The following is a 23,572-nucleotide window of genomic DNA, read 5'->3' as shown; positions in this document are numbered from 1 at the left end:
TTGTAATTACTGATTTAAATAAACTGAATACAAAAAAAATTGAAATAGTGTTACACTGGGACAATAAAACCATTTTTATCTAAGTAAAATGAGGATGACTGATTTTTTTTTATTTGGTTTCAGTTTAAAAGTACTTTATACATAATCCTAGCCGGTACCAACTTAGCATTTAAAGTATATTATCATTAAAGAGTCCATATTTCTTGCATTCATTTACTTATTTTCCCTAAAAGTTGTTTGATTAAAATATGTTTTTTTTTTTTATAAAGAATAGAGGATGTATTGAAATTATTGTATGTTTATTATATTACATTGTAAAATACTGTTAAATTATGTATGTTTTCATAAATAATATGCAAATGTGTTTTTTTTGTCATTTTAAACACATTTGTAAAATACAAAACCGAGTAAATCTTTTTTTGACTTTCTCTTAAAAGTTTTTTTTCATTCAGAATACACAGTAAACACCATATTTTTTTTCTAATGATGCAATTATTTCATGAACGTGCTCATTTTTGTATAATTTTAATTACTTTTTAACACTAACAAAGATATATTTGAAATAAACTATGCATAGGTCTGCTTGTTTTATTGATATTGGTACGTTTAGAATTCAAAATTAATGAAAAACGAGTAACATTTAAATTCTCATTTTTATATTTTTGTTTGGTATTTAAAATTAAAATATGTTAAATAATGTATAATGGTCGATTTGATTAAACATAGATTGTCTAAGTTTGTCATTATAATTATAATCGTAATTAGTGCACGGTGTTGTAGAAAATAATTTACAGTTGTACGCCACAAAAAAAAAAAAAGTACGAATTCCTTGACAAACACTATAGAATCTATTAATCGGTGTTACACCTGAACTCACCATTTTTTGTATTCGGTTGAGGAAAGAAAAAAAAATATCCCCCAAAATTGGAAAAAATCCCAGTTTACTTGAATCTACCCGGACCGACTCGGGTGTTGCTGATTGTTGAAACTTGACAAAAACAAAACAAAACTAAAAAGATGTTTGTTTCATACCAATAGACGTTGTGGTCCTTATAAATGTCATACAATACGGTTTAGATTACCGTAATATAAACAGAATTTAACTAGTCAGCTTTAGTTTGTTGTTTGAATTGAAATACTGTATCAAATGTGTTTAGCTAATTTGGAAAGTTAGCTTACTTCGGCAAAAGCTTTTTGCATTACAGGGGCTAAAACTTTCGGAAATATCAGAACATTTTTAGGTTGTTTCCCCACAGGAATCGCAATGAAAGTCTCAGATGAAGCTTCATTTCAGGATGAGGAGGTAAAACAATTTCATTCGTCAAACTTTTTTTAGAAGTTTTTGAGCTAAGCAGAAACCAGCGTCACATGAGCGAACAGAAAGAAGCCATGCTATTATTATTATTTTTCCTTTACATACACTTTTTAAAGTGAAAACCAGTGCCCTCTTCAATGTTGTCTAACATTTACATTGCCTTTTGGCAAACAGGAATCCTTTTTTCAAGATATTGACCTCATACAAAAACATGGAATAGTAAGTACAGTAATTACAATTAATTCAAATGTTATCATGCAAAAAAAAAAAACAAACATTTACTCTAAATTCCATCTTTGCATTTGTCACCCGAGAATATGGCAGACATCCAAAAGCTCAAGGCAGCGGGCATCTGCACTGTCAAGGGAATCCAAATGACCACTCGCAAGGCTTTGTGCAACATTAAAGGATTGTCAGAAGCAAAAGTGGAAAAAATCAAGGAGGCTGCTGGAAAAATGCTGGTAAAAAAAAATAAATTTAGTTTATTTTTCACAGCTTAATGATGTGATTTATCTTGAGCAACTTTTTTGATCACTCTTGTCATAGAATGTTGGTTTCCTGACTGCCTTTGAGTACAGTGCTAAGAGGAAGCAGGTTTTTCACATCACAACCGGGAGTCAAGAATTAGAGTAAGATGTGACTGTGTTTTATTCAGTTGTATTTTTTTTTTAAATAGGCAAGTGTATTTTATTGTGAAAACATAAATTACTTTCATAAACTGGGTACATTGCAGTAAACTGATGGGTGGAGGGATGGAGAGTATGGCTATCACTGAAGCCTTTGGAGGTGAGATGTCCATTTTTCTTCATGCTCTTGTTTACTCTTTTGTACCCTTTTTCTTTTTAATCCACTGTATATTTTGGTTAAAATATTATTTTATCCCACAGAGTTCCGTACAGGCAAAACACAGCTCTCCCACACACTTTGTGGTGCGTAAGGTTATGTTTCGAGAAAAAAATTATATGAATACTTTAACATTCCATAGACTCTATTCTCCACTCTTGTTATTATCCTAGTCACTGCTCAGCTGCCAGGAGAAGATGGCTACTCTGGTGGAAAGGTCATCTTTATTGACACAGAGAACACTTTGTATCCTCACACTTGTGACATGTTAACAGAGCACAATTATGTTACATTTTTGTGGGTGTTTCTTCATTCTCTTTTGTTTCTATCGCCCTTAATGAATTTCTTTCTCAGTCGACCAGATAGACTGAGAGAGATTGCCGAGAGGTTTAATGTGGACCATGATGCTGTCCTTGACAACGTTCTTTATGCCCGGGCGTATACAAGTAAGAATATGGACCACACAAACTCTTCATGATTAATGGGTATTTTAAAAGGGCCGTAACATGAAAAGTCAACTTTTTGGAGGTTTTAACCACGATCCAATGTTTATTTCTGACCCTAAACACTCCCACAGTGTTATCTTCCTCCTTGCATTTCTATGCTTACTCTGTGTTCTTACACTGGCCCCATGAGTGAAGATGAAAACGGTTTGAAGTCTGCATATGACAATAGGAGCAAAACAGGAGTGATTCGAAACTCCTGTGCAAGGGAAAATACATGCCACGTCTTTTAGTTTCATTTTATTCCTGGAGCTGAGGAGGTGGAATTTTACACAGAGTTGGCCAAGTAAACATCAACATTTAATTTATTAGCTATATCGTTTTACTGTAGAAAATGCTGAAAGGGACAAAATGTGTGATTGGGAGGACACAGTGATACAATCAATGTCAGTAGTAAATAATTCATGCAAGGGCGGAACTATTGCAATAAAAACGGGACTGATTTGATAGGAGGAACGCGTTAGTGAGAAGCGGTGTACAGATGCCGTCTTGCATCTTAATGTTAGTAAAACACCTGTTTGTGGCCCTGTTACTTACGCTGTTGGAGTAGTCTTTATCACCCGCGAGCCCCGTGTAGATGAGCGGTCAGGATGATACATGCATGCAGCGTGACCCGCCAGCATTCAGCTGCAAGATAGCGTGGCAGTTTAGGTAAGCTCAAACGAGCTGTTTTACTTCCTGGTTAGAAAGCTCTATACCGTATTTAATTAGAAATTAAATCGGCAATGTGCCAAATGTCATTTGTATGCGCGTATTATACTGTGAATTGTATTCAAATCTCATGGCATGGCTTCTTTAACATTGATAGATGATCCTTTCTATTCTTCAGGTGAACATCAGATGGAGCTATTGGACTTTGTAGCAGCCAAATTTCATGAGGAGGCAGGAGTCTTCAAGCTTCTGGCAAGGAAAAACTTAATCAATATGTGGTCTATTTTACTAACTTCACTAAGATTTCTGATTTGGCCTTTTCAGATTGTTGACTCCATCATGGCTCTATTCAGAGTTGACTATTCGGGCCGAGGAGAGTTGGCTGAGAGGCAGCAGAAGCTGGCCCAGATGCTATCCAGGCTGCAGAAGATCTCTGAAGGTATAGGGCTAACACTGAAGATACTAGGGTTTCAGCCACATAATTGTGTTTGATTTACTTTTTTATTTATTTTTTGCTCAGAGTACAATGTTGCTGTGTTCGTGACCAACCAAATGACCTCTGATCCTGGAGCAGGGATGACGTAAGAGATCACACGTTCGCTCGTTCTCATTCGGCCAAACTTTTTTGGGGGCCTTGACACGGCATTTTATGTTTTGTTTCCCCATTTTAGATTCCAAGCTGATCCGAAGAAGCCGATTGGTGGGCACATTTTGGCCCATGCTTCCACCACAAGGTTGAGCCTGAGGAAGGGACGCGCTGAGATGAGGATTGCGAAAATATTTGACAGGTATTCATGACTTTTACAATTAAATGGCAGATTGGAGTATTCAATATTTTTTTACAGTTTGTGAATGATTTTCATTTTTCTTGGTTTGTTTTGCAGCCCAGACATGCCTGAGAATGAGGCTACTTTTGCCATCACAGCTGGAGGAATTGCTGATGGCAAAGAGTGACAATGATCAGGCAAATAATACATTCTTAGCAGTTTGCTGTTTTTTTGTCAGATTTTTCTCTTTACAAATGAAATCTATTTACATGAGTTCCAAGGAGTTTCATATTTTTGTTTATTTTTCTTCAAGTAATTTAAAATATAGCTAAGGGCTATTTAATTGTTTGCTGCCTGTACGAGTGTATTTATTCCGATTGTATTACTTACATTGTTAATGAAAGGACAATAAAAAGGCATGGTCTTGAACGTGGTCTGATGAAGGGAACAATTGTCGCGGTTCTGTTCAAAAAGAGCACTCGTGACTCTTAGTGGCCATTTCTATGCTTACAATTTTATTCCTTCAAGTAGAAATCGATTTTTGCCCCAACTTCAAAATTATTTTCCACACCTACAAGTCGTTTTTAATTAACAAAGGAGCAAGGCCTTCTCTGCTGGCCTAATATAACCTGATAATATCATAACTATAATAAACTATAATTATTATCATAACTATAACAAAAGTCAATTTAATTTTACATTTATTTTTACTAAACATACCTGTCTGGTGATACTTTGTCCAGGTTTGTTCGGTCCTGCCTCATTTCTTTGTTAAAACTTTTAAGCCTCATATTTCTGTTTTCCTGCATTTTTTGGGTCCCCTTCCTTCCTCCTCCCAACTCACCATGCCCAGACATGACACTTAAATTAAACTGCCATTTGGAATTTAGCGTACAATCTTGTTAAAGCTTGTTTGCTCTTCGTGGACTTCATAAAACTTCGTAGACAAATAATTTGAAATTCTTATTACTTATTCTAAGTTTTGGCACATAGGTTTTAATTGCTGATGCGGGTTTATTGATTTTTTTTGTTTAAATGCTCTGAAAAATAGTCTGTTTAGCCCAGTATATATATATATATATATATATATATATATATATATATATATATATATATATATATATATATATATATATATATATATATATATATATATATATATATATAAAATCTTATTTTGATTGTATACAAATTACCATTGTGCAAGTCACTTTTGCGCCAAATTTACATTCAACCTTTGACACATCAAATCAGGCGTTTCCAAACTATAACCCAGTGGCTTTTTGTGGCCCGTCATCCATTTTTCAGCAGCCTGACATATGTATTAGAAAAGGCAAGGCTTAGTAAAAAAAAAAAAAAAAAAAAAAAAAAAGGAAGCATGTAAAATCAAATTTAAAAAAAAGGTGCCGCTACAACTAATAAATTCAGTTATATATGTTATGCTAAGACGGTTTTAGAAGCAAAAAATAGCGTCTTTTTCAGTGTGCACTTTTTTTTAACTGTTTCAAAAATGGTTAGCTGACAATAGTTTTTTCTTGTTTTATCAAATTAGCTTGGAAATATAAACAACATGGATTTTCATATTAATTAAATGAAATTGTCAGGTGAGCCTTCAGGTTGCGTGGCAACCGTACATGCTGAACTCCGTCGTAAACCAAAAATCATAGTCAGCAGTTCTTGCGCGACATCGCGTGTCCGTTTACGATACTACAACAAAACCTGCTTGTCCCATGCAAGTTAGGGGCTAGTTTGAGTGTCAACACCAAAGGCTAGCTTGCCGCACGTTAGCCACACTTTGTGGATTAGGATGCTCAGTTTGGCATGGCGTCGCTCGGCATCCAAATTTAGCCGCGTGGAGCTCGCGCGTCTTGTCATCGCAGCGCTGAAGCACACGAACTGTCCTTGCAAGAACTCAGGTATTCGCGAAAGGTTCTTCCGTCAGTGTACAGTCCTGCAGCACCCCGCGAACGTCAGATCAACTCTATTCTACTTCCTCAGGTAAAAAGCAAACGAGGCTAATAAGCTAATGCTAACTGCACATAATATATTTTAAATATTTGTTTACGTACTTAGGATTCACGTGAATGTTCTACGCGAGCCTACTATATTCAATCTTAGACGTTATAACCCTCCTTAGGTTTATGTCAAAACATGGGCAAAGTACCCTAATTAACACTTTCATCTGTTATCTCCGTGCCCTATATTTTCATTCGGCAAATTGCATTCTCATGGAAAAAGAAAAAAATATCAAATGCATTGTGTTATTGTCTTGCCAAGACATGTCAAGTCATGGTGACAAGTCTGCTCTCAACAAGGTGAAATGGAGTTAGCTAAAACAATTACCACGGCCATTGCGATGGGGTGAATCAGTTTAAATGTGGCCGAATTAAGGGGAGCGGTGTGAGGTTCTGTAACCTGTGTCGAGTGACTTTCTGGCCGTTTTGATCGTTCGTTGTGAAGCAGTATCCATAAATGGCAAATCTTTCATTGGTAATCCACACTCTGGGCTGCGGAGCTACGGAAGCCGGAAGGTGTATTTACCGATTACAAAAAATATTAGTTTACATGAATAAAAGGCAATTTAGCCAATCTAAAAATGGTTATAGTCAATATTATCTCCTATATCTAGCATTGGGGCACATATTGTCTCACTTTACAGCAGTAAATGTTATATCAAAATTAAATACAATTGTCTTATCACTAACACATTGACATCGATTTTATACCTAGGTCATCTCCCTTCACAAGCATGGCATCAGGAGGAGAAGGGCCAGTATCTCCGCCTCCCAAACACACTAACAGGCTAGCCAAAGAGAAGTCACCCTACCTGCTTCAACATGCACATAACCCTGTTGACTGGTTAGTGCTGATTAATGACAGCGCACTCTATATTTGTGAAGCGGTTTTTATTTAGACTCTAATGTTAAGATCGTCTCAGGTACCCGTGGGGACAGGATGCCTTTGACAAGGCACGGAATGATGACAAACCCATCTTTTTATCAGGTGTGTTTTTACTTAAAATCAAAAGCAGAGTACGCATCATAATGATACTTCAATGCATTTGAAAGAGCATCACTTATAAGTCAATTTTTTCTAGTCGGCTACTATCTCTGACTAGATAGACTTGTTCTAAGCATCAGGTTGTGTCGTTTACATTTTCCACACAATTCTTTCTCACTTGTTCTCAAAATCTAAACAAATGTAACCATTTGACCAACAGTGGGCTACTCAACATGCCATTGGTGCCATGTCATGGAGAGGGAGTCTTTTGAGGACGAGGAAATCGGCAAATTGCTCAGTGACAACTTTGTCTGCATAAAAGTCGATCGAGAAGAGAGACCAGATGTCGATAAAGTGTACATGACCTTTGTACAGGTACTCAGGCACACGGGTTTGCCTTCTTATAAATACTGCAAATTATTTCTCATGGTTTGAGGACTTTCAATCTCTCCAGGCGACCAGTGGAGGCGGAGGATGGCCGATGAGTGTGTGGTTAACTCCTGATCTCCGTCCTTTCATTGGGGGCACCTACTTTCCCCCCAGAGACCACGGGAGAAGACCTGGCTTCAAGACAGTCCTTACCCGAATCATGCAACAGGTATCATAGTAAGTTTCCAATGCACATGTTGTTATTCGAGCACACGCTGCAATGTTTATTTCATTTTCTCAGTGGCAGAATAATCGTTCTAACTTGGAGTCCAGTGGCGACAGGATCCTTGAGGCGCTGAGAAAAGGCACGGCTGTAGCTGCGAACCCTGGAGAGAGTCCTCCTTTGGCCCCGGATGTTGCTCAACGCTGTTTCCAACAGTTGGCCCATTCTTATGAGGAAGAGTATGGAGGTTTCAGGGATGCTCCCAAGTTCCCAACACCGGGTAGGCACAACCAAAGAAGCTCTGGTCGCCACCTCTCTGCGCTCTCAAAACGGTTGGGAAAAAAGTAATCATAAAAAATGAGTGAAAAAGGGACCAACTTAGCTTTTTGGGTGAAATGAATGACCCAAAAAGTTGATTCGGGCCATTTAACATCAATTTGCATTATTGGGTCAACGTGCGTTGGGTTATTTCTGATTCTTTTGTTTAACCCAAAAAGTCTGATCAAATGGGAAAAAACACCTCAAAAAGCACACAGAAAAAAACAAAAACAAAAGAAACTGGCTTGTGTAACCCACAAAACAACAACAAAAAATAGGGTGGCTTTGTACAAAACTTAGGATGGGCGAGTACTGCATCGGGAGGGTTCCTGCCATTAGTATAAGGCAACAGTACTTGCTATAGTAGCCAATGCTAGTATTAGCTGATCACTTGGAATAATTCTACATTTACAAAGTAGAAATTAAAATTTATGAACATACAAATTTGCCTTTAAGCAAATTTCTCAGAAAATATATCGTAATCTGCAGATCTTTCTGCAAAGTGATCAGTCATTTGTTTGTTTTTGTTTTTTTTTTTTTTGGGGGGGGTCAGGCAAATGTTGTGTATTAAAAATTTGAGTGTTATCAGAACTCTGTCAGTATGGGTGACTACTCGAGGATTGCTTAGTGTTGAGATATGTTGCTGTCTACATGTGTTGCGCCACCACATCTGTACTATTCTTAAACTCATCTACACAGCAAACTTCTATTGTAAAATTGACATTAAAAAGACTGTATCTGGTCGCAAAACAGAGAAAATTTAAAGACTGTAAAATATTCCAAGTAAATTAAGTGTAAAGCATTACTCTGTTTTGACTGGGAGAAGATTTGGTCTCATTTTTTTTTTCACCAGAGCTGCATATTCATTCACTCATTCATTGCCATCTCAGTTTAAATGGATTATTGAGGTTTTTTTTTACCTATCAATGGCAGTAAATACAATAATCTTATGCCACAGGCTCTAGATCGGTGGGATTTTGAACACCGGCTGGACTTCGGACATAGACATTTGCTGTTATGTTTTATTATTGGTCATTCATATATAGTATTGTTAGTACCTTAAGAAGTTTAGCTATTTACTATTATTATTTTTTTAATAACGAAAATTGTTTCATAAAAGAAAATAATCCTGGTCTCTCCCCATTTCACAGTGAATCTGATGTTCCTCATGTCTTATTGGTCCATGAATCGCTCCACCTCTGAAGGTGTCGAAGCTCTGCAGATGGCTTTACATACACTCCGTATGATGGCACTGGGGGGCATCCACGACCATGTTGCCCAGGTTTCTTCATCATTACAAAGCCTTTAGGTTTTTGTATGAATACAAATTCTGAAAGCTCCCATTTGCTCTCCATGCCTCTCAGGGCTTTCATCGCTACTCCACTGATTCTTCTTGGCACGTTCCACATTTTGAAAAGATGTTGTACGACCAGGCCCAGCTTGCGATCGCTTACATAACTGCCTTCCAGGTTTGTGTGACTGTTTTGTCCATGACTGCGTGAATGTAGTGTTTCCACACATATACAATTGTATCTTTTCGTGGCGCAACGCTGATGAAATGACTCTTTGTCACAGTGAAAAGTAGTCAGTTTACCCATTATATAACTGTGTAAATTTATTGTTCCCGCAAAATAACTTAAAATACAGTCATTCATGTCAAAACCACTGGCAACAAAAATGAGTACACCCCTAAGTGAAAATGCCCAAATGGCCCCAGTTTCCTCCCCATTGTCATGTGACTCATTATTGTGACAGGGTCTTTGGTGTGAATAGATAGCAGGTGTGTTGAATTTGGTATGACAGTTCTTACATACTCATACTGGTCACTGAAACTTCAACATGACACCTCATGGTGTGTTGATTGAAAGGAAACATCGAAAACAGGCTGGATTGTGACTCGAGGACCGGACTTGGCCTCGCCTGACTTAGGCGATAAGAAAATTGCCAAAATCCTGAAACTCAGCTGCAGCAAAGTGCCCACTCAGGACCCATTCCACTAAGAACAGGCTTTGCCATTTTTGGCCAAAGAAGCTGAGTGCATGTTGTCAGTCATATCCAGAGGTTGTCTTTGGAATGCTTGGAGTGGTTGGGGGTCTGTCTTGTCAGTGCTCAAGACCATTTGCCAGACACTGTGTTCGCAAGAGAAGGTTAGAAAACATGCCGAATACCGGCCTTCGAAGACTGGATTTTGACACCTATGACTTAATTTGGTTCAGATGGTATCGAGTGTGTGTGGTGGAAACCAGGTGAGGGGGTATAGAGACAAGTGTGTTTTCCCTAGAGTCAAGCATAGATGTGAGGATGTTATGGTCATTGCATCAGTGCTGCCGGCATCAGGGAGCTACAGTTCGTTGAGGGAAACATGAATGCCAACATGCACTGTGGCATATTGAAGCAGAGCATGATCCTATCCATCTGGAAATTGAGCCACAAGAACAAAACTCCAACATGATAATAATCCCAAACACACTTCTAAGATTACTACTGCCTTGCTAAAGAGGCTGAAGATAAAAGTGATGGACTAGTCCAAGCTTGTCAAGAGGCAAGGGGGGGGTCCACTGAACATTTTATATATATATATATATATATATATAAAAATACCAAATTATATTGCATGGTGAGCAAAAAAACAAACAATAACATTGTTTTGCTAGCTGGTTTGCCCTCATTTCCAAAGGCGGCAACTGTTTAAAAATATAAGTTATTTAGGACACGTATGCTGGCTTGCTCAAATATGAACAGGGCCATACATGCTTGTATATAATGAGGCTCTAGCTACTACCTCAGCATTCATACTGCATATAAATCACCTGACACCAGCTTGAAGGTTACATTAATGACGAATCATGACTCCAAGCATCTGTGCGTTTGCCTTTTTTTTTCCTCCCCAGATAACAGGTGAGCAGAATTTTGCGGATGTGGCTAAGGACATACTGCTTTATGTCTCCAGAGACTTGAGCGACAAGGTGAATCATGAATAGTTCTTGGTCATATGTTTGTAATGTATGCATTCTTCTCACTATCTGCGGGGCTTATAAGGGATACATGTTATATAGCATGAAGCTTCATCAACTTTGCAAACATTTGCACCAAATTATGCTTTAACTGTCATTCTGAATGACCCTTTAATGGTATGTAGCTGTGAATTCCATGGCTAACATCAGAGGTGGTTTGTAGTGCTTTTCGTGTAGTTTAGAATATTCACAATTTTGCTAGTTCATATTTTTGGCTATCTGACAATAATGCACTACATTTGAATGTGAAATAAGTACCGCATTTTTCGGACTATAAGCCGCGACTTTTTCTCATGATTTGAGCCCTGCGGCTTATAGTCCAGTGCGGCTTATCTGTGTTTTTGGGGACGTTGTTTTGTTATTTTTTTGCTAGCAACCAGCAAGCAAATGTGTGTATCTGTTCGAGGTGTCAATTTATGGAACAACTATGAAATAGAACTGAAAAGATGTGAATCAATGGCTGTGTTTAAAAAGAGTTTAAAAAATATTATTAAAACATAGAAATATATGTCTACATTGAATAAGAGAATGTATAAAATGTATTTGAATCTTTGTTGTCAAGAACATTGTTTGACCCATTATGAAAAGGAAAAGACAGCTTGACTTGTCCGTTCAAGACAAAAATGTGAGAGCAGTAACATGGCACGTCTTGGGATGTCAGCAGGTGGCAAAGAGAAACACAGCAAAGAGCAACCGATCCACAGTCAGATCTTACCACAATTGTCACTTAGGTAAAGAAGGCTTCAACAAAGCATTTCTGGAGACCTCCATTTCAAACAAATTGGATGGGGAAAAGTAACGAGGATACTTGCGCAAATGATGATGAGGAATGAGAGGGTGGATTAAATGGGAGGAGCTGTGGTGTGTCAGATAGTGATAATAACATTTAGGGATTTTCGGCAAATTAAGATTCATTTGTGTTAACAAAATAAAGCAGTGAAACTTTAAATTGTTTTATTGTTGTGACATTTCAGCATTAGCGTCTACATGCATCCAACAGTGCCTTGCTCTTGTGTTGTTTCCATAACCGCAACAGTATGGTATTTGGTATATAATGTTGAAATACGTTTAAAAGTATCCTGTCATTTTGATAACACACAACATGTGTTTTAATTGGACAGCCAAGATCTATGTAACCTCTAAAGTCGGGTAGACGTATAGCGTTTTTGTAAAATTCTCCCCAAATCAAGTAAAAAAAAAAGGGGGGGGTGTCAGTAATGCACTATTTTAAAAAAGTGGAAGTTACTCACCAAAAAACATATTTTTGTTTTTCACTGAATACTTTAACTTCTGTGCCATAGTTATCTGGAGAATACATATTTTGTCTACTGACCTCACCAATGGTTAACATCTCCCACAGCCATCAAACAATGTGTGTAAATAAGCTTAGAGAAAAGAATTTCAACAATACATGCATTCCTATTTAATGAATAACTGAACCCGTGTTACCATTTGTTCTTTGCATGAGTGTTTAGTAAAAGTGGAGCACTGCAATCTGCTGACAAAGCTAACAAACGACCCGCAAATTCCACAAGGAGTTGCCAACGAAAGATGTGACCTTACAAATATCCTCTTAAACATTTTCTCGAAGTGTCAACCTTTTTTTCCTTTTGATGAATGAGTTTACAACAAATAGGCCATGAAATGAAACCTGCACCTGCTGTAGTGATTAGATCCCCTAGTATTAATGGTGTCATTATATACAGGTGGTAATGATATAATGCACAACAAGTAGATTGCTTTATGCTTGCATTTTTTTTTATGACTCAATGATTCGCTGTTATCAGTGTTTACTATATGTGGGTGATGGGATTTTTAATATAGGATTTAGAAATAGTGAGCATAATCGGTACAGTGTTTTGGTTGAGGCAACATTGCCTCAATTCTTTTTAAAATGCGGTTGAGTGGATCAGTAGTAGATGATAGTTTTTTTTTGTTTGTTTGTTTAAATGTGCCACTCATAGAAAGAAAAAAAAATATCATCCCACTGTAAATCCACCCTTAAAGAATTTTTTTTTCACTTTTACATTGTTGTAGTGCCTTTAAATTATTCAAGGATTTCTGTTCATTTCAGTTGATATTTTCCCATAATTTATTCATTACATGATTGTAAACTATAATGTCACATTTGAAGCCTGTTAATTTGATTAATTTCAAATGAGCTTGTCATTAAATATCCTCCTCCCTCGCTGACTTCTTTCAACAGTCTGGAGGCTTCTACAGCGCAGAGGATGCAGACTCTGTCCCAGCATCAGGAGGCTCCGAAAAGCGAGAGGGAGCTTTCTGCGTCTGGACGGCCTCGGAAGTTCGACAGCTGCTGTCTGATGTGGCAGTGGGTGTGAGTGGATCCGCTACCCTTGCAGATGTTTTCATGCACCATTATGGAGTGAAAGAGCAAGGCAATGTTGCTCCTGAACAGGTGGGAAATGATGCTATTATTGTGTCATGACTGTTAGAACATACTCACACTTTTTTGTCATGCATTTCCTTCCACATAATTTGTCTATTTTACTTCATTCCACTTTCAATGTAGTCTAAAAATTGACACCAAGGGGCGAATCTCTTATTCCAAATTTTCACGTTTCCCCAAATTTCAACATTCATCCTCAACAATGCCAGGTTTTCCGAAAAAAATATTGTTTATTCCAATGGCACATTCAACATTATCCATTTTTATCATTTTTATTTGAAATGTAATTATTTCTGCTCCTTCAATTTACTTTGGGAATGATTTTTACCATGGTGAAAATATCACTCTCTATTTGCCAACACAGTCAATCAGGCATGTTACTGTTCCTGGTGTGTAAGTTTTATGTTGAAAATATGTTGGTGCTTATTTCTAAATGGCATGCTCAATCTGTGTTGAAGGCATGTTACTGCTGTAAACAAGCAGTTTTAAATAAAACACCTTAAAAATCTTCCATGTACCATCTTTCCATGGTAATGATGAGAGCCAGTCAGTGTCCAATTCAGGGTTACATTGACCTTTGTTTTCCAATCCCCAATAACTCAAGAACAAAAAGCCTGATGCAAAAAAAAATAAATAAATAACCAGCATACCTATATAATGCTGTAGCTTTGACTGTAATTAATCGATCACAATTAATCTGTTATTTTGACACTTACTTTCAACAATATAGATTTACATTCTCTGCATTTGAAATTCAAAAGGACCACCTTCCCACTAAACAATTTGCCCAATTAACAATTAACCCAAAAATTCAAACTTTTCTCAGAATAAGTTATCACAAAAGAAATCCTCCATTCTTTCTCAATGACACGTTCAAATATAAAGATTCACATCCTTTTTTTTTTTAATATATACATTCTAAATGTTCAGCTCATTCATTTTACTTTGGGAATGAGTTTCATCCATCCATCCATCCATTTTTTTGTAGCCACGTATTCTCATTAGGGTCTCTGGCTTGCTGGTGCCTATCCCAGCTGTCTTCAGTAGTAGGCGAGAGACACCCTAAAATGGTTGTCAGCCAAGTGCAGGGCACACAGAGACGAACAACCAATCACGCAACTTATCACACCTAAGGACAATTTGTAGCGCCCAATACACTTCACATGCATGGTATTTTGGTATGTGGATTTGATGTGGATTTTTTGCGAGCTTGATTTGATCTCGGGACTCTGAACAGTGAGCCGGACATTTTAACCACTCTTCCACCAAGTCGACTGGAATGAGTTTCAACAAATATACATTTTCTTGAGCCACTCAAAACTGTACATTATTTCTAATGACACATTTCAGAAAGCATTCATTACGTTTAATATCCATTTATCTAACCATTTTCATAACCGCTTGTCCTGCAGAGCTGCAGGCTTGCTGGTGCCTATCCCAGCTGTCTTTGGGTAGTACACCATGAATTGGTTGCCAGCTAAATGCAGGGCACAGAGAGATACAACGCAAGGCCCAGGGAGATCATGCAAACTCCACATAGGAAGGGCGGAGTTGGAATTGAACCCCGCATATGAAGCGCACATGCCAACCAGTCTTCCACTGAGCCGCCCTACATGCAATTTTACTTCACCTCCTTCTATAACTTTCCATATAATTCCAGATTTTTATATCATTCTGCATCATTGCACATTTCAATATTTTTTTTCATGAGTGTAATGTAATTTTAGCCTTCACTCTCAATTTGTCCAGAAATTGCAAATGTCTTGTCTGTCTCCTGATGTTCATGTCCGAATCACCCCTTGCTCAAACTTTGCATGTGTTGCAGGTAAAAATGACACGGGAAGTCAGGAATTGTGCCAATTGGAAGAAAGACGACATCTGCAGTCTGCATGACTTCATATCTGTTGTATATTTTGCCAGGACCCACACGGGGAGCTGCAGGGCCAGAATGTGCTGATTGTGCGGTATTCTGCTGAGTTAACAGCTGCACGATTTGGCATCAGTGTGGAGACGGTCAATGAGCTTTTGGCATCGGCGCGAGCCAAAATGGCACAAGTGAGGAAGGCTCGGCCGCGCCCACATCTGGACTCCAAGATGCTAGCCTCCTGGAATGGTAAAGATATGTGTTCACCTACATTCGCTCTCCATGTCAGCTCTGACGTCCATATTCTGACTATCAGCTTTGTCCACATTTAGAAAAGGATTTATGTGAAGATAAGCTGCCTTGACAGGTACCTAAAATATGCAACGTGAATTGTAACTTTACTCATTTGTGGGTTATAGCAGAAGTGATATTACACTTTTATGTAGCTGAAACATCCAAATTACATAACCATTGTTGTAAAAGCATCCAAGTTCTGCGTTTGCTGTTCCAAACCCACCATAGTAAATTAAAAATACATGGAATGCTTGGTGTGGAGACAAAGATGCATAAAAGACTCATTTATAATAGGGGGGAAAGGTTTCCTCATTTGCCTCCCACTCAGCATCTATCACAGGACAGATTGTATTAGCGAGCTAATGAGGCCTTGCATTCCTCGGAACTTTCCAATTAGACAGAATACTTCCCCTATCTTCTCTAATGAAGAACCCCCCCATTAGTCACCTGTCCTCGACTGCAGCACTTTGAAGACCAGACTGTGCCCTCCTCAGGCTTTGATACACTACATGAAAGGGGAATGGAGAGAAAAAACATGAAGCAAATGAGTGTGTAAGTAAAAGAGCACAACGATATGACTTCAAAGGGTGGGGAAAATACCTACGCTTTTGTTGAGTGGATATAAGAGGGCATGATATTTTTAGCAGCCGCCATATTATAACAAAGCACTATTTTCCTCCTCCTCATCATCATCGTCTTTGCATACCAACAGGTCTGATGCTGTCAGCCTACGCCCGGGTGGCAGCTGCGCTTGGGGACAAGGCCCTACTGGAGAGGGCGGTGCAGACTGGACGCTTCCTTCAAAAACACCTGTGGGATGCGGAGAGGCAGACCATTCTCCGATCTTGTTACCGTGGAGACCAGATGGAGGTTCAGCAGATGTAAGTGTGCGCGTGTAAGATGATAAGATGTCAGTCGAGGACTTGGTTACAACACCAAAACGTACCAGAAGATGGTAGGAGAGTGTAACACAATGTCATTCTGTGGAGGAAATGAGAATGCATGTGGGGCAAAGGTAGGAAACAAAATAATGTCGTTGGATCATATTGCTATTCTTAAAGCAAACCGATCCAATGGTTTAACATAACGTAACTCAGTCAAGTCAGTCAATCTTAAATGCACTCATCTTGATGTGTATGGACAATGCAAACCTGTGATACAATGCAACAGGGCAGATATATGGGTTGTTGGAGCAGATTTACCATTGTTGGGAAAGGTATTGTCATGAGATGTGGAATGATTCGTCAAATAATCAACTAACCGATTGTCAGCCGCCTGACCTAAATCCACCAAATATTGCCCTTCAAACATCCGCCAAAATAATAATCCTAATGGCCGATATCTGATGCTTAAATTGATGTTACCTCGATGTACTCTTGCAGCATTTGTATACAAGTAACACTGACGTAGACATAAATCAATACCATAATCTTGTAACATCTACTTGTAACACAAACACATATGACAAGAGTCATTGTTCTTTTAACGTCATTAATTGTGCCATGCAAAGCATTCTGTGAAACAAATTAGATTTTTTTTTTTTTTTTACGTTTGCTGTTGCCCGTTGCTATATGTGGGCAATCGATAGGTTGGTCTATGAATAGTAAAAATCCACATATAATTGACACTTGACAATTGAAACACATTTAGATGAGACAAATGCTATTTTTCTTCTTTATATGTCTTAAATTCATCTCAATTTTGTTCTTCAAAAACTGGAAAAACTGGCATAACATTCGGAATAACAAATCCATATTGGTCAGACCCTTGAGTCAATCATTACTTTTGATAGTCAATTACCTAGATACATTTTATTTTGACTTCAACTTGTCAAAATGCTCAGAATTTCACCTTCTCGATTGCAAATATCCAATTTCTGTCATCTTCCATGAAACAATTTGTAATCTTTTAAGTAAAGGTACTGAAATTAATTTTAAAAAATCTGATTCATCATTTAATCGACAAAATAATCAACAGATTAATTGATGATTAAAAGAATTGTTCAGGTGGGCTCCATATTGTTTTCTTGATGAGCAGTAAACACACATTCCTAATGTGTTGTCTCACATTTTAAATGTTAAAAATTGGTATGTGTGTAGACCACCTCGCACATCCTACATCTTTACACTTGTCTTACGAACGAAAATAGGTCATGCATACACCAAGTAGAAACAAGAAGATACTATTGGAAGAAATTGGATGTGCAATAGGAAGCTCAAAAACATACCTCATACCACCATAACTTTATTATAGTCAATTCTGAATTTGCATGAACTGGTGCATACATAATTACATTACCTCTCAGCAGTCTGATCAGGCTGCACGATTGAAACAACGTTGGCCATATTTTAAATGGATTATGTAAGCCTGTTGCATGAATATGATCTAGGGTCTGAAGACGTTTTCAGGTCAGGGCCTTTTTGACTGAGAACGCAAACAATTAGTTTTAAGTAAGTAAGATAAGTAAGCAACGGAAAAACTCTTTTTATGATCAGGTGCCGGTCTGGTAATTGGCAAAATGCAGATATTGTCGAGGCAGGGCTAGACCAAGATTCGGTCATTTCATTGAGTATTATATTATTATATCATTACACGCACATGCCTATTCATGCCAAAGCTGAATCTGTCTGCCTGCGCGCCTCCATCAAATACGCCAAATTTGTGTTATACCACCTGCATTTCGAAAAGGATCAACTTTAATGTGGTCTAAATATAAAGTGCAGATAAAATATGAGCTCATCATTCACGACAAACTAATGGGAGCCCTCAGCAAAATCTCAGCTGAATCTTAAAAATACTCAATGTACAAAAATAATAATAATAATAAGTGAATTACAAACGCTATACATTTCATTACAAAATGTTAATTAGGTGCAATTGAGTACTAATTAGTAGTTACTAGTATCAGTGCAAAACCTTTGCATATGCTAACATATATCAAAGGGAAATACTGGCGCAAACGAAAATGTAAATGAGCTAAATGCATACGTCAGCACTAGATAACATGCTGAATGTAAGAACTAACATTAGCTAGCATTTTATTCATACTCACTAGTTGCTAATTTTGAGCATATTGTCATAAATGACAACATTCTTACAAAGTTCAACTTACAGACACTTTTAGGCCAGATTTCTCAGAGAGACGAAACAACGTGTGCGTCACCAACAGTGACTGCTCTAAATTGTCACACCGAACTTCCTCTCTACAAAATGTTATATCAAGAGGGGCCAGAGGTGGCGCCAAAAACAAAGAATAGCTGAATGAAGCACAAATTAATCAACTGTTAAAAGGTAAACTAAATCGGCTCCAAAACATCGTTATTTTAGGTGCGGCCCATGTGGCCCGGTACTTGTTGATCCACGGAATGGAACTGGCCCGCGGTCCGGCGGCTGGAAACCTCTGTTAACAAAATTACAAGATGCGGCGTGGGCATGGAGTACAGTTGCGCCAAAGTTGTGGCGAAGCTGGGTCTGCCAAAATCCCATATAAGACAGGCTGGACCTGCGCCGTCACAAAATGTATTCTTTTTGTTACCAAAATGTCAGATGCACTGGGGAGCAGCCTCTCTGCGTGCCAAAACGCCCCAAAATGCACAGTGCGGTCTACCAAATTCCCAAACACGCAAAACTAGAATTGCTAAGATGCACTGGTATTTAGACGGAGCGCACGTGTGCCCGTCTACCAAATTAGACTTGCTTCTGCAGGTGTCCTGGTTCTGTTGGCCAGCGCCGTGCCCTAGTTAATGTCAATGAGTGAGTGTATAAAGCCACCGCATCAGCAGAAAAACAAATATGCCAGGAGTCCCACAACGCCCAAGATAAAACACATTCATTTTTAAACACACATGAAGAGCTACACACTTGCGCTTGAACACTCTGGCCTTGATCTGCAGCTCCTGTCTCATTCATAATTGTCGTCTTCGCTTGCGTGTCAGCATGGAGAATGCTTATCATGGCTCTTTTCTCAAGCCCAATGCAGCTTTTATATATGTCGCATGAGGCACGTATGGGGTGTGGACTAATTTAGCAGGAGCAATGGTTGATGCCTTGGCCAATTGGGTTAATTGGTGAATTTGTTGATGAGCTGATGCGATGGACTACTCTATTAAAAAATAGAAAATATCAATGAACATACATTGTTGTGAATGTACAACATAGATATTGTATTCGAGGGGGGTATGCTCAAATGTTTGCGGTTTCGTCAATGTGGAATAAAATCTGTCATACAAAACAATTGGGGTTAACCCTTGTGTAGTATTTTCTCCAGTCTGTTAATTTTATCAAAGGTAAAGTATTGGAAGGAGCTGAAATTTCTTTATAATCAAACTTTATAATCTAACTTCAAGATGGCAAGACCACAGTACCACGAGTGTGCCAACCCCTGGCTAAAATAATAGTAGAATGACGAGGAAGAAAATACACAAGGGTTAAACAATATAATATCAATCACAATGTTGAGAAATAATATCTATGAAGCTTAAAAAATGTCATTGAGAATGATTCTGCATACAGTGTTTTGATTGTTCTTAAAAAGAAGAATATATTTACGTGCATACACTTTTAGTTAAAACCAGGAGTTTACTTACAGTAATACATCGTTTTTTACTAACATGAAATCAGACAAAATAGCATGTTCAAAATGAACCGATTATTCCACTATCAAATTCATTCACAGACGTCTCAATAATTGGGGAATCATTCATCAGCTGCTGTTTATCTTAAATTCGTCCAAGATTTTAACCTGTCACTAGTAATTATTCTTTGATTTCTGTAGTCCTTTATAAAGATCTGTGTTTAATCAAAATTTGTAAACATTTGAATCAACTCTGGATAGAAATGATTCACAATGGGGTCACAAAACACATTTTAGCAATCGTTTGCTCCATGTTCCAACTAATTTGCTCTTTATTTAAAAAGAAAATCATACTGTTCCTAAAATTACATTAAAACCATTCGACTAACTTATTGATACCTCCAGAAACCCAAAAATCTCACTTACCCCCTGAAGGGCAGAAGGATAGAGAAACAAAACAATAGGTCATCTCTCTTTGACTGTACCGTTCCCCTCCATTTGCTTTCCAAATTTTGCTTCACAGCTTGCCTTTTTTCAAACCTTTCAAGTAGAAGGGTGTGAATAAAAAGGTCCCTGCACATTTCTATCATGCTTTAATCTCTTAAGAGTTTTTCTGTTGAGTGCTGTCGTCCTTTTAACTGGTCACCTCAACCAACTGACAACGTCCTTGTGTGAAGGAGACATGACTATCTGAAACAAACTGCAATTGTGATGTGGTAGCTGCGGGGAATACTTTTATGTAGCTGTGATAACGAGGATCCTTTTCAGGATATTTTTTTCTTTATTGTAGTGGCTTCATGAGGTCTCTGCTTTTCTGATATGCATCCATCACACTTTCAGACCTCCTCACTAAACTCTCAACATGTAGCCTCCTTGATTCAAAGGCTGACGCTTTATGTTATTGTCAAAAAATAATGGAACTTGTTTATTTTTTTGATGAACGTGAGTAGCGTTGCTAAATGGAGATGAAAGACATGGTTTTGTGACCTTTCCATACCCTAATGGACTGCTTCAAATGTGTCCTCTGTAGGCACGCACTTAGCCAATTCTATTTGCCCCCAAAATTTGCCACAGTGTCAAAATGCATTTTTCAAACCTAGCCTTGTTCTTGCGCAATGCCAGTGGCCTCTCTTTCCCCTTTGTACCTATGACTCAGGCTGCCTGTCTGAGAGAATAATGGGTTTCCTCACCTCTCCAAGACCACTCAGAGTTTCTCCATGTCCTCCAAAGGTCTGTTTTTAGCCACTTGACCACTCTCCTTGCAGTCTCCATCGCTCTGTCCACCAGCCTTTTCCTAACACAACACTATCTGACCCCGTGTCACCGTCCATCCACTTGCACTCACCCGCTCATGGTGTCACTGTGCGAATGCAATTAGTGTGGGGAAGCAGGACCCCTTTTAACATACTTTTGAAGGTAAGAGATTCTATTGGTATGCAGGGGGAAGTCAGCAAAATTCTACTTGAAAGTGAATTTATACAGACAAAAAATGACATCACCAGAGGAATTTTGAATGGCTCAATAAATAAAATAACTTTATTTTGGATTGTCATCTGAATGTACATCTCAAATTATTTTTTGTTGAGATCAGGGAAAATGTTCAGAAAATTATAATTTAAAAATATGAACAATCTGCACCAAAATACTATGGGTTGGAATTTTTACACAGATTTTTTTTTTCAGATATTACTACTTTGTCTAACACCATTTCATTCATTTCAATACATGTTGAAAACAGTTGTGTTAATAACCCAATTATGAATCAATAAAGGACGGACCCAATATTTTGGTTCATCTGACAGGGTTGTTTTCCATAAAACACCCCACAAAAATAAGATCATTTGCACGATAAAACATTTCAAAAATGGGTTTATTTCATAAAACAAACAGAAACGGGAAGTTCAATCAAGTCGACCCCAAAATTCTGTCTGTCTTTTTGGCCAATAATTGAGTTAATTTACAATGTACTGTACAGTGATGATCAACTGATCCTATACTCAATCACTCACTATTTACTTACTCACTACCTACTTACACGCATTAGATACATTTCAAATTCAAAACATCTGCAAATTATTCCACAATAATGATCACATTGATAAATTACTACCTACGCTCTAAAAATAACCCAAATCTGGGTCAAAATAAAAGGACTGATCCACCATTTGGGTCAATCTGACGCAACTTGCTGGATTGATTTGCATAACATCCATGTTGTTGGGTTTTTTTTTTGTTTGTTTTTTTTGAGGCGAGGCATTGAACTTTCAAGATCCTGCACCAAGGCTCTTGTGCAGTTTTCCTGTGTTGTATAGATATTTTGTGTTCAAGAAGATTTTTCCGGTTTAATATTTGTTATACCTAAAGAAGTATGTCCGTATAGGTGGTTGGGCGTGGTTAGTTTTTTTTTTTGTTTTGTTTGTTTTTGTTTTGTTGTTTTTTTTTATTTTAGCACAATTAATTACACATAATTCAGTGTGTGCACTTGGTTACAATTTTACAGTACATTTATATACAGCTACCTTGACACAAAACGTTGTGAGCATTGAACTGTTAATGTGTTAAAGATATTAAGAATGATTAAAGTACTCATTTAATTTATGCTATACTGATATATTTACTCAGACATAGCATATTTTTCAGAGAGAAAAAAAATGCTGCGAAGCCTTGAAAGAAGGGTATTTAAAAGTATGATATTTTGAAATCGTACCGTGTAGGAACCTAGAAAACAAGACAACCCAAAAAATGGATTAAGCATTAGAATGGAGTCCATTTGATCCAAGTGTGTAACGGTCCATTTTCAGGCCCAAATAAGGTTATTTTTGACAAAATTGTTTTTACAGTGGAGTTCACACTATGAAGAACCTGATCCGAACACAAACCCTAACCCAAAGAACAGAAAGCAAAAATTTGGGATTACATGTTATAGAATAACCCAAAAAAAATTATTATGTGGGTCATTCATCTGACCCAACTTTTTGGGTTAGTCATTTCACCCGAATAGTTGTGTGAAATGTAGTTAGTAATAATTGTGAAAAATTGGTTGTTTTGTACAAAATCTCCCCAAAAGTTTTGTGGACTATTAATTTGGCCCAATTTTGTGTGGTAATTTACTCATTCACTACCATTGATGGTTATATACATCAGAGATCCGTTTTTAATGTACAAACAGTGAATTAATTGATGCGTGTATTTGTCACTATATGTCGCTGACATATATCGAAGAATAAAAATGCATTACTTGCCGTGAATTGACTTAACATGGCCAATTTGTGAAAAACTCACTCTCTGCCAGTGACGGCTGTAGACATCAAGGATCCATTTTTACTGGGATGGCAGTGAATGAGTTCATTTTAGGTCTGTCACTTTTTAATATTATTTTCACTGATTAATCTATCTATTATTTCATTGAAAATCAAATAATTGGATTA

General features: G+C 37.6%; 2 protein-coding genes and 1 long non-coding RNA gene across 3 annotated transcripts in view; 2 read left to right on the top strand and 1 right to left on the bottom strand.

Annotated features, from left to right (window-relative positions):
- The first annotated feature begins 664 nt into the window (after nucleotides 1-664).
- Nucleotides 665-4,485, top strand: dmc1 (DNA meiotic recombinase 1). Its single transcript, XM_088438871.1, has 13 exons — nucleotides 665-1,303; nucleotides 1,490-1,534; nucleotides 1,630-1,776; nucleotides 1,862-1,944; nucleotides 2,049-2,101; nucleotides 2,203-2,244; nucleotides 2,332-2,404; nucleotides 2,513-2,604; nucleotides 3,491-3,564; nucleotides 3,637-3,751; nucleotides 3,833-3,893; nucleotides 3,984-4,100; nucleotides 4,197-4,485. The coding sequence occupies exons 1-13, from the start codon at nucleotides 1,265-1,267 to the stop codon at nucleotides 4,264-4,266; spliced, it is 1,011 nt and encodes a 336-aa protein (XP_088294997.1). The 5' UTR covers nucleotides 665-1,264; the 3' UTR covers nucleotides 4,267-4,485.
- A 1,330-nt stretch (nucleotides 4,486-5,815) lies between these two features.
- The window catches only part of spata20 (spermatogenesis associated 20), a 39,093-nt gene continuing 21,336 nt past the window's right edge, over nucleotides 5,816-23,572 (top strand). Inside the window, exons 1-12 of the mRNA XM_088439859.1 lie at nucleotides 5,816-6,077; nucleotides 6,810-6,938; nucleotides 7,018-7,082; nucleotides 7,300-7,454; nucleotides 7,534-7,677; nucleotides 7,750-7,951; nucleotides 9,141-9,271; nucleotides 9,354-9,458; nucleotides 10,881-10,955; nucleotides 13,210-13,422; nucleotides 15,334-15,526; nucleotides 16,284-16,452. Coding sequence (XP_088295985.1) covers nucleotides 5,887-6,077; nucleotides 6,810-6,938; nucleotides 7,018-7,082; nucleotides 7,300-7,454; nucleotides 7,534-7,677; nucleotides 7,750-7,951; nucleotides 9,141-9,271; nucleotides 9,354-9,458; nucleotides 10,881-10,955; nucleotides 13,210-13,422; nucleotides 15,334-15,526; nucleotides 16,284-16,452 — 1,772 coding nt within the window. The 5' untranslated portion in view covers nucleotides 5,816-5,886. The remainder of the gene's footprint in view (nucleotides 6,078-6,809; nucleotides 6,939-7,017; nucleotides 7,083-7,299; nucleotides 7,455-7,533; nucleotides 7,678-7,749; nucleotides 7,952-9,140; nucleotides 9,272-9,353; nucleotides 9,459-10,880; nucleotides 10,956-13,209; nucleotides 13,423-15,333; nucleotides 15,527-16,283; nucleotides 16,453-23,572) is intronic.
- Nucleotides 14,375-20,675, bottom strand: LOC148409326 (uncharacterized). Its single transcript, XR_015868500.1, has 4 exons — nucleotides 20,571-20,675; nucleotides 16,172-16,552; nucleotides 16,019-16,076; nucleotides 14,375-15,518 (listed from the first exon to the last, which is right to left on the bottom strand). It is a non-coding gene; the product is annotated as an uncharacterized LOC148409326 (long non-coding RNA).

This window comes from Hippichthys cyanospilos, chromosome 17 (assembly GCF_059441005.1).
Source record: "Hippichthys cyanospilos isolate Australia breed blue-spotted pipefish chromosome 17, RoL_Hcya_1.0, whole genome shotgun sequence".
NCBI classification, from domain to species: Eukaryota; Metazoa; Chordata; class Actinopteri; order Syngnathiformes; family Syngnathidae; genus Hippichthys; species Hippichthys cyanospilos.
The sequence above is the reverse complement of the archived record's forward strand: the minus strand, read 5'-3'. Positions and strand labels throughout refer to the sequence as shown.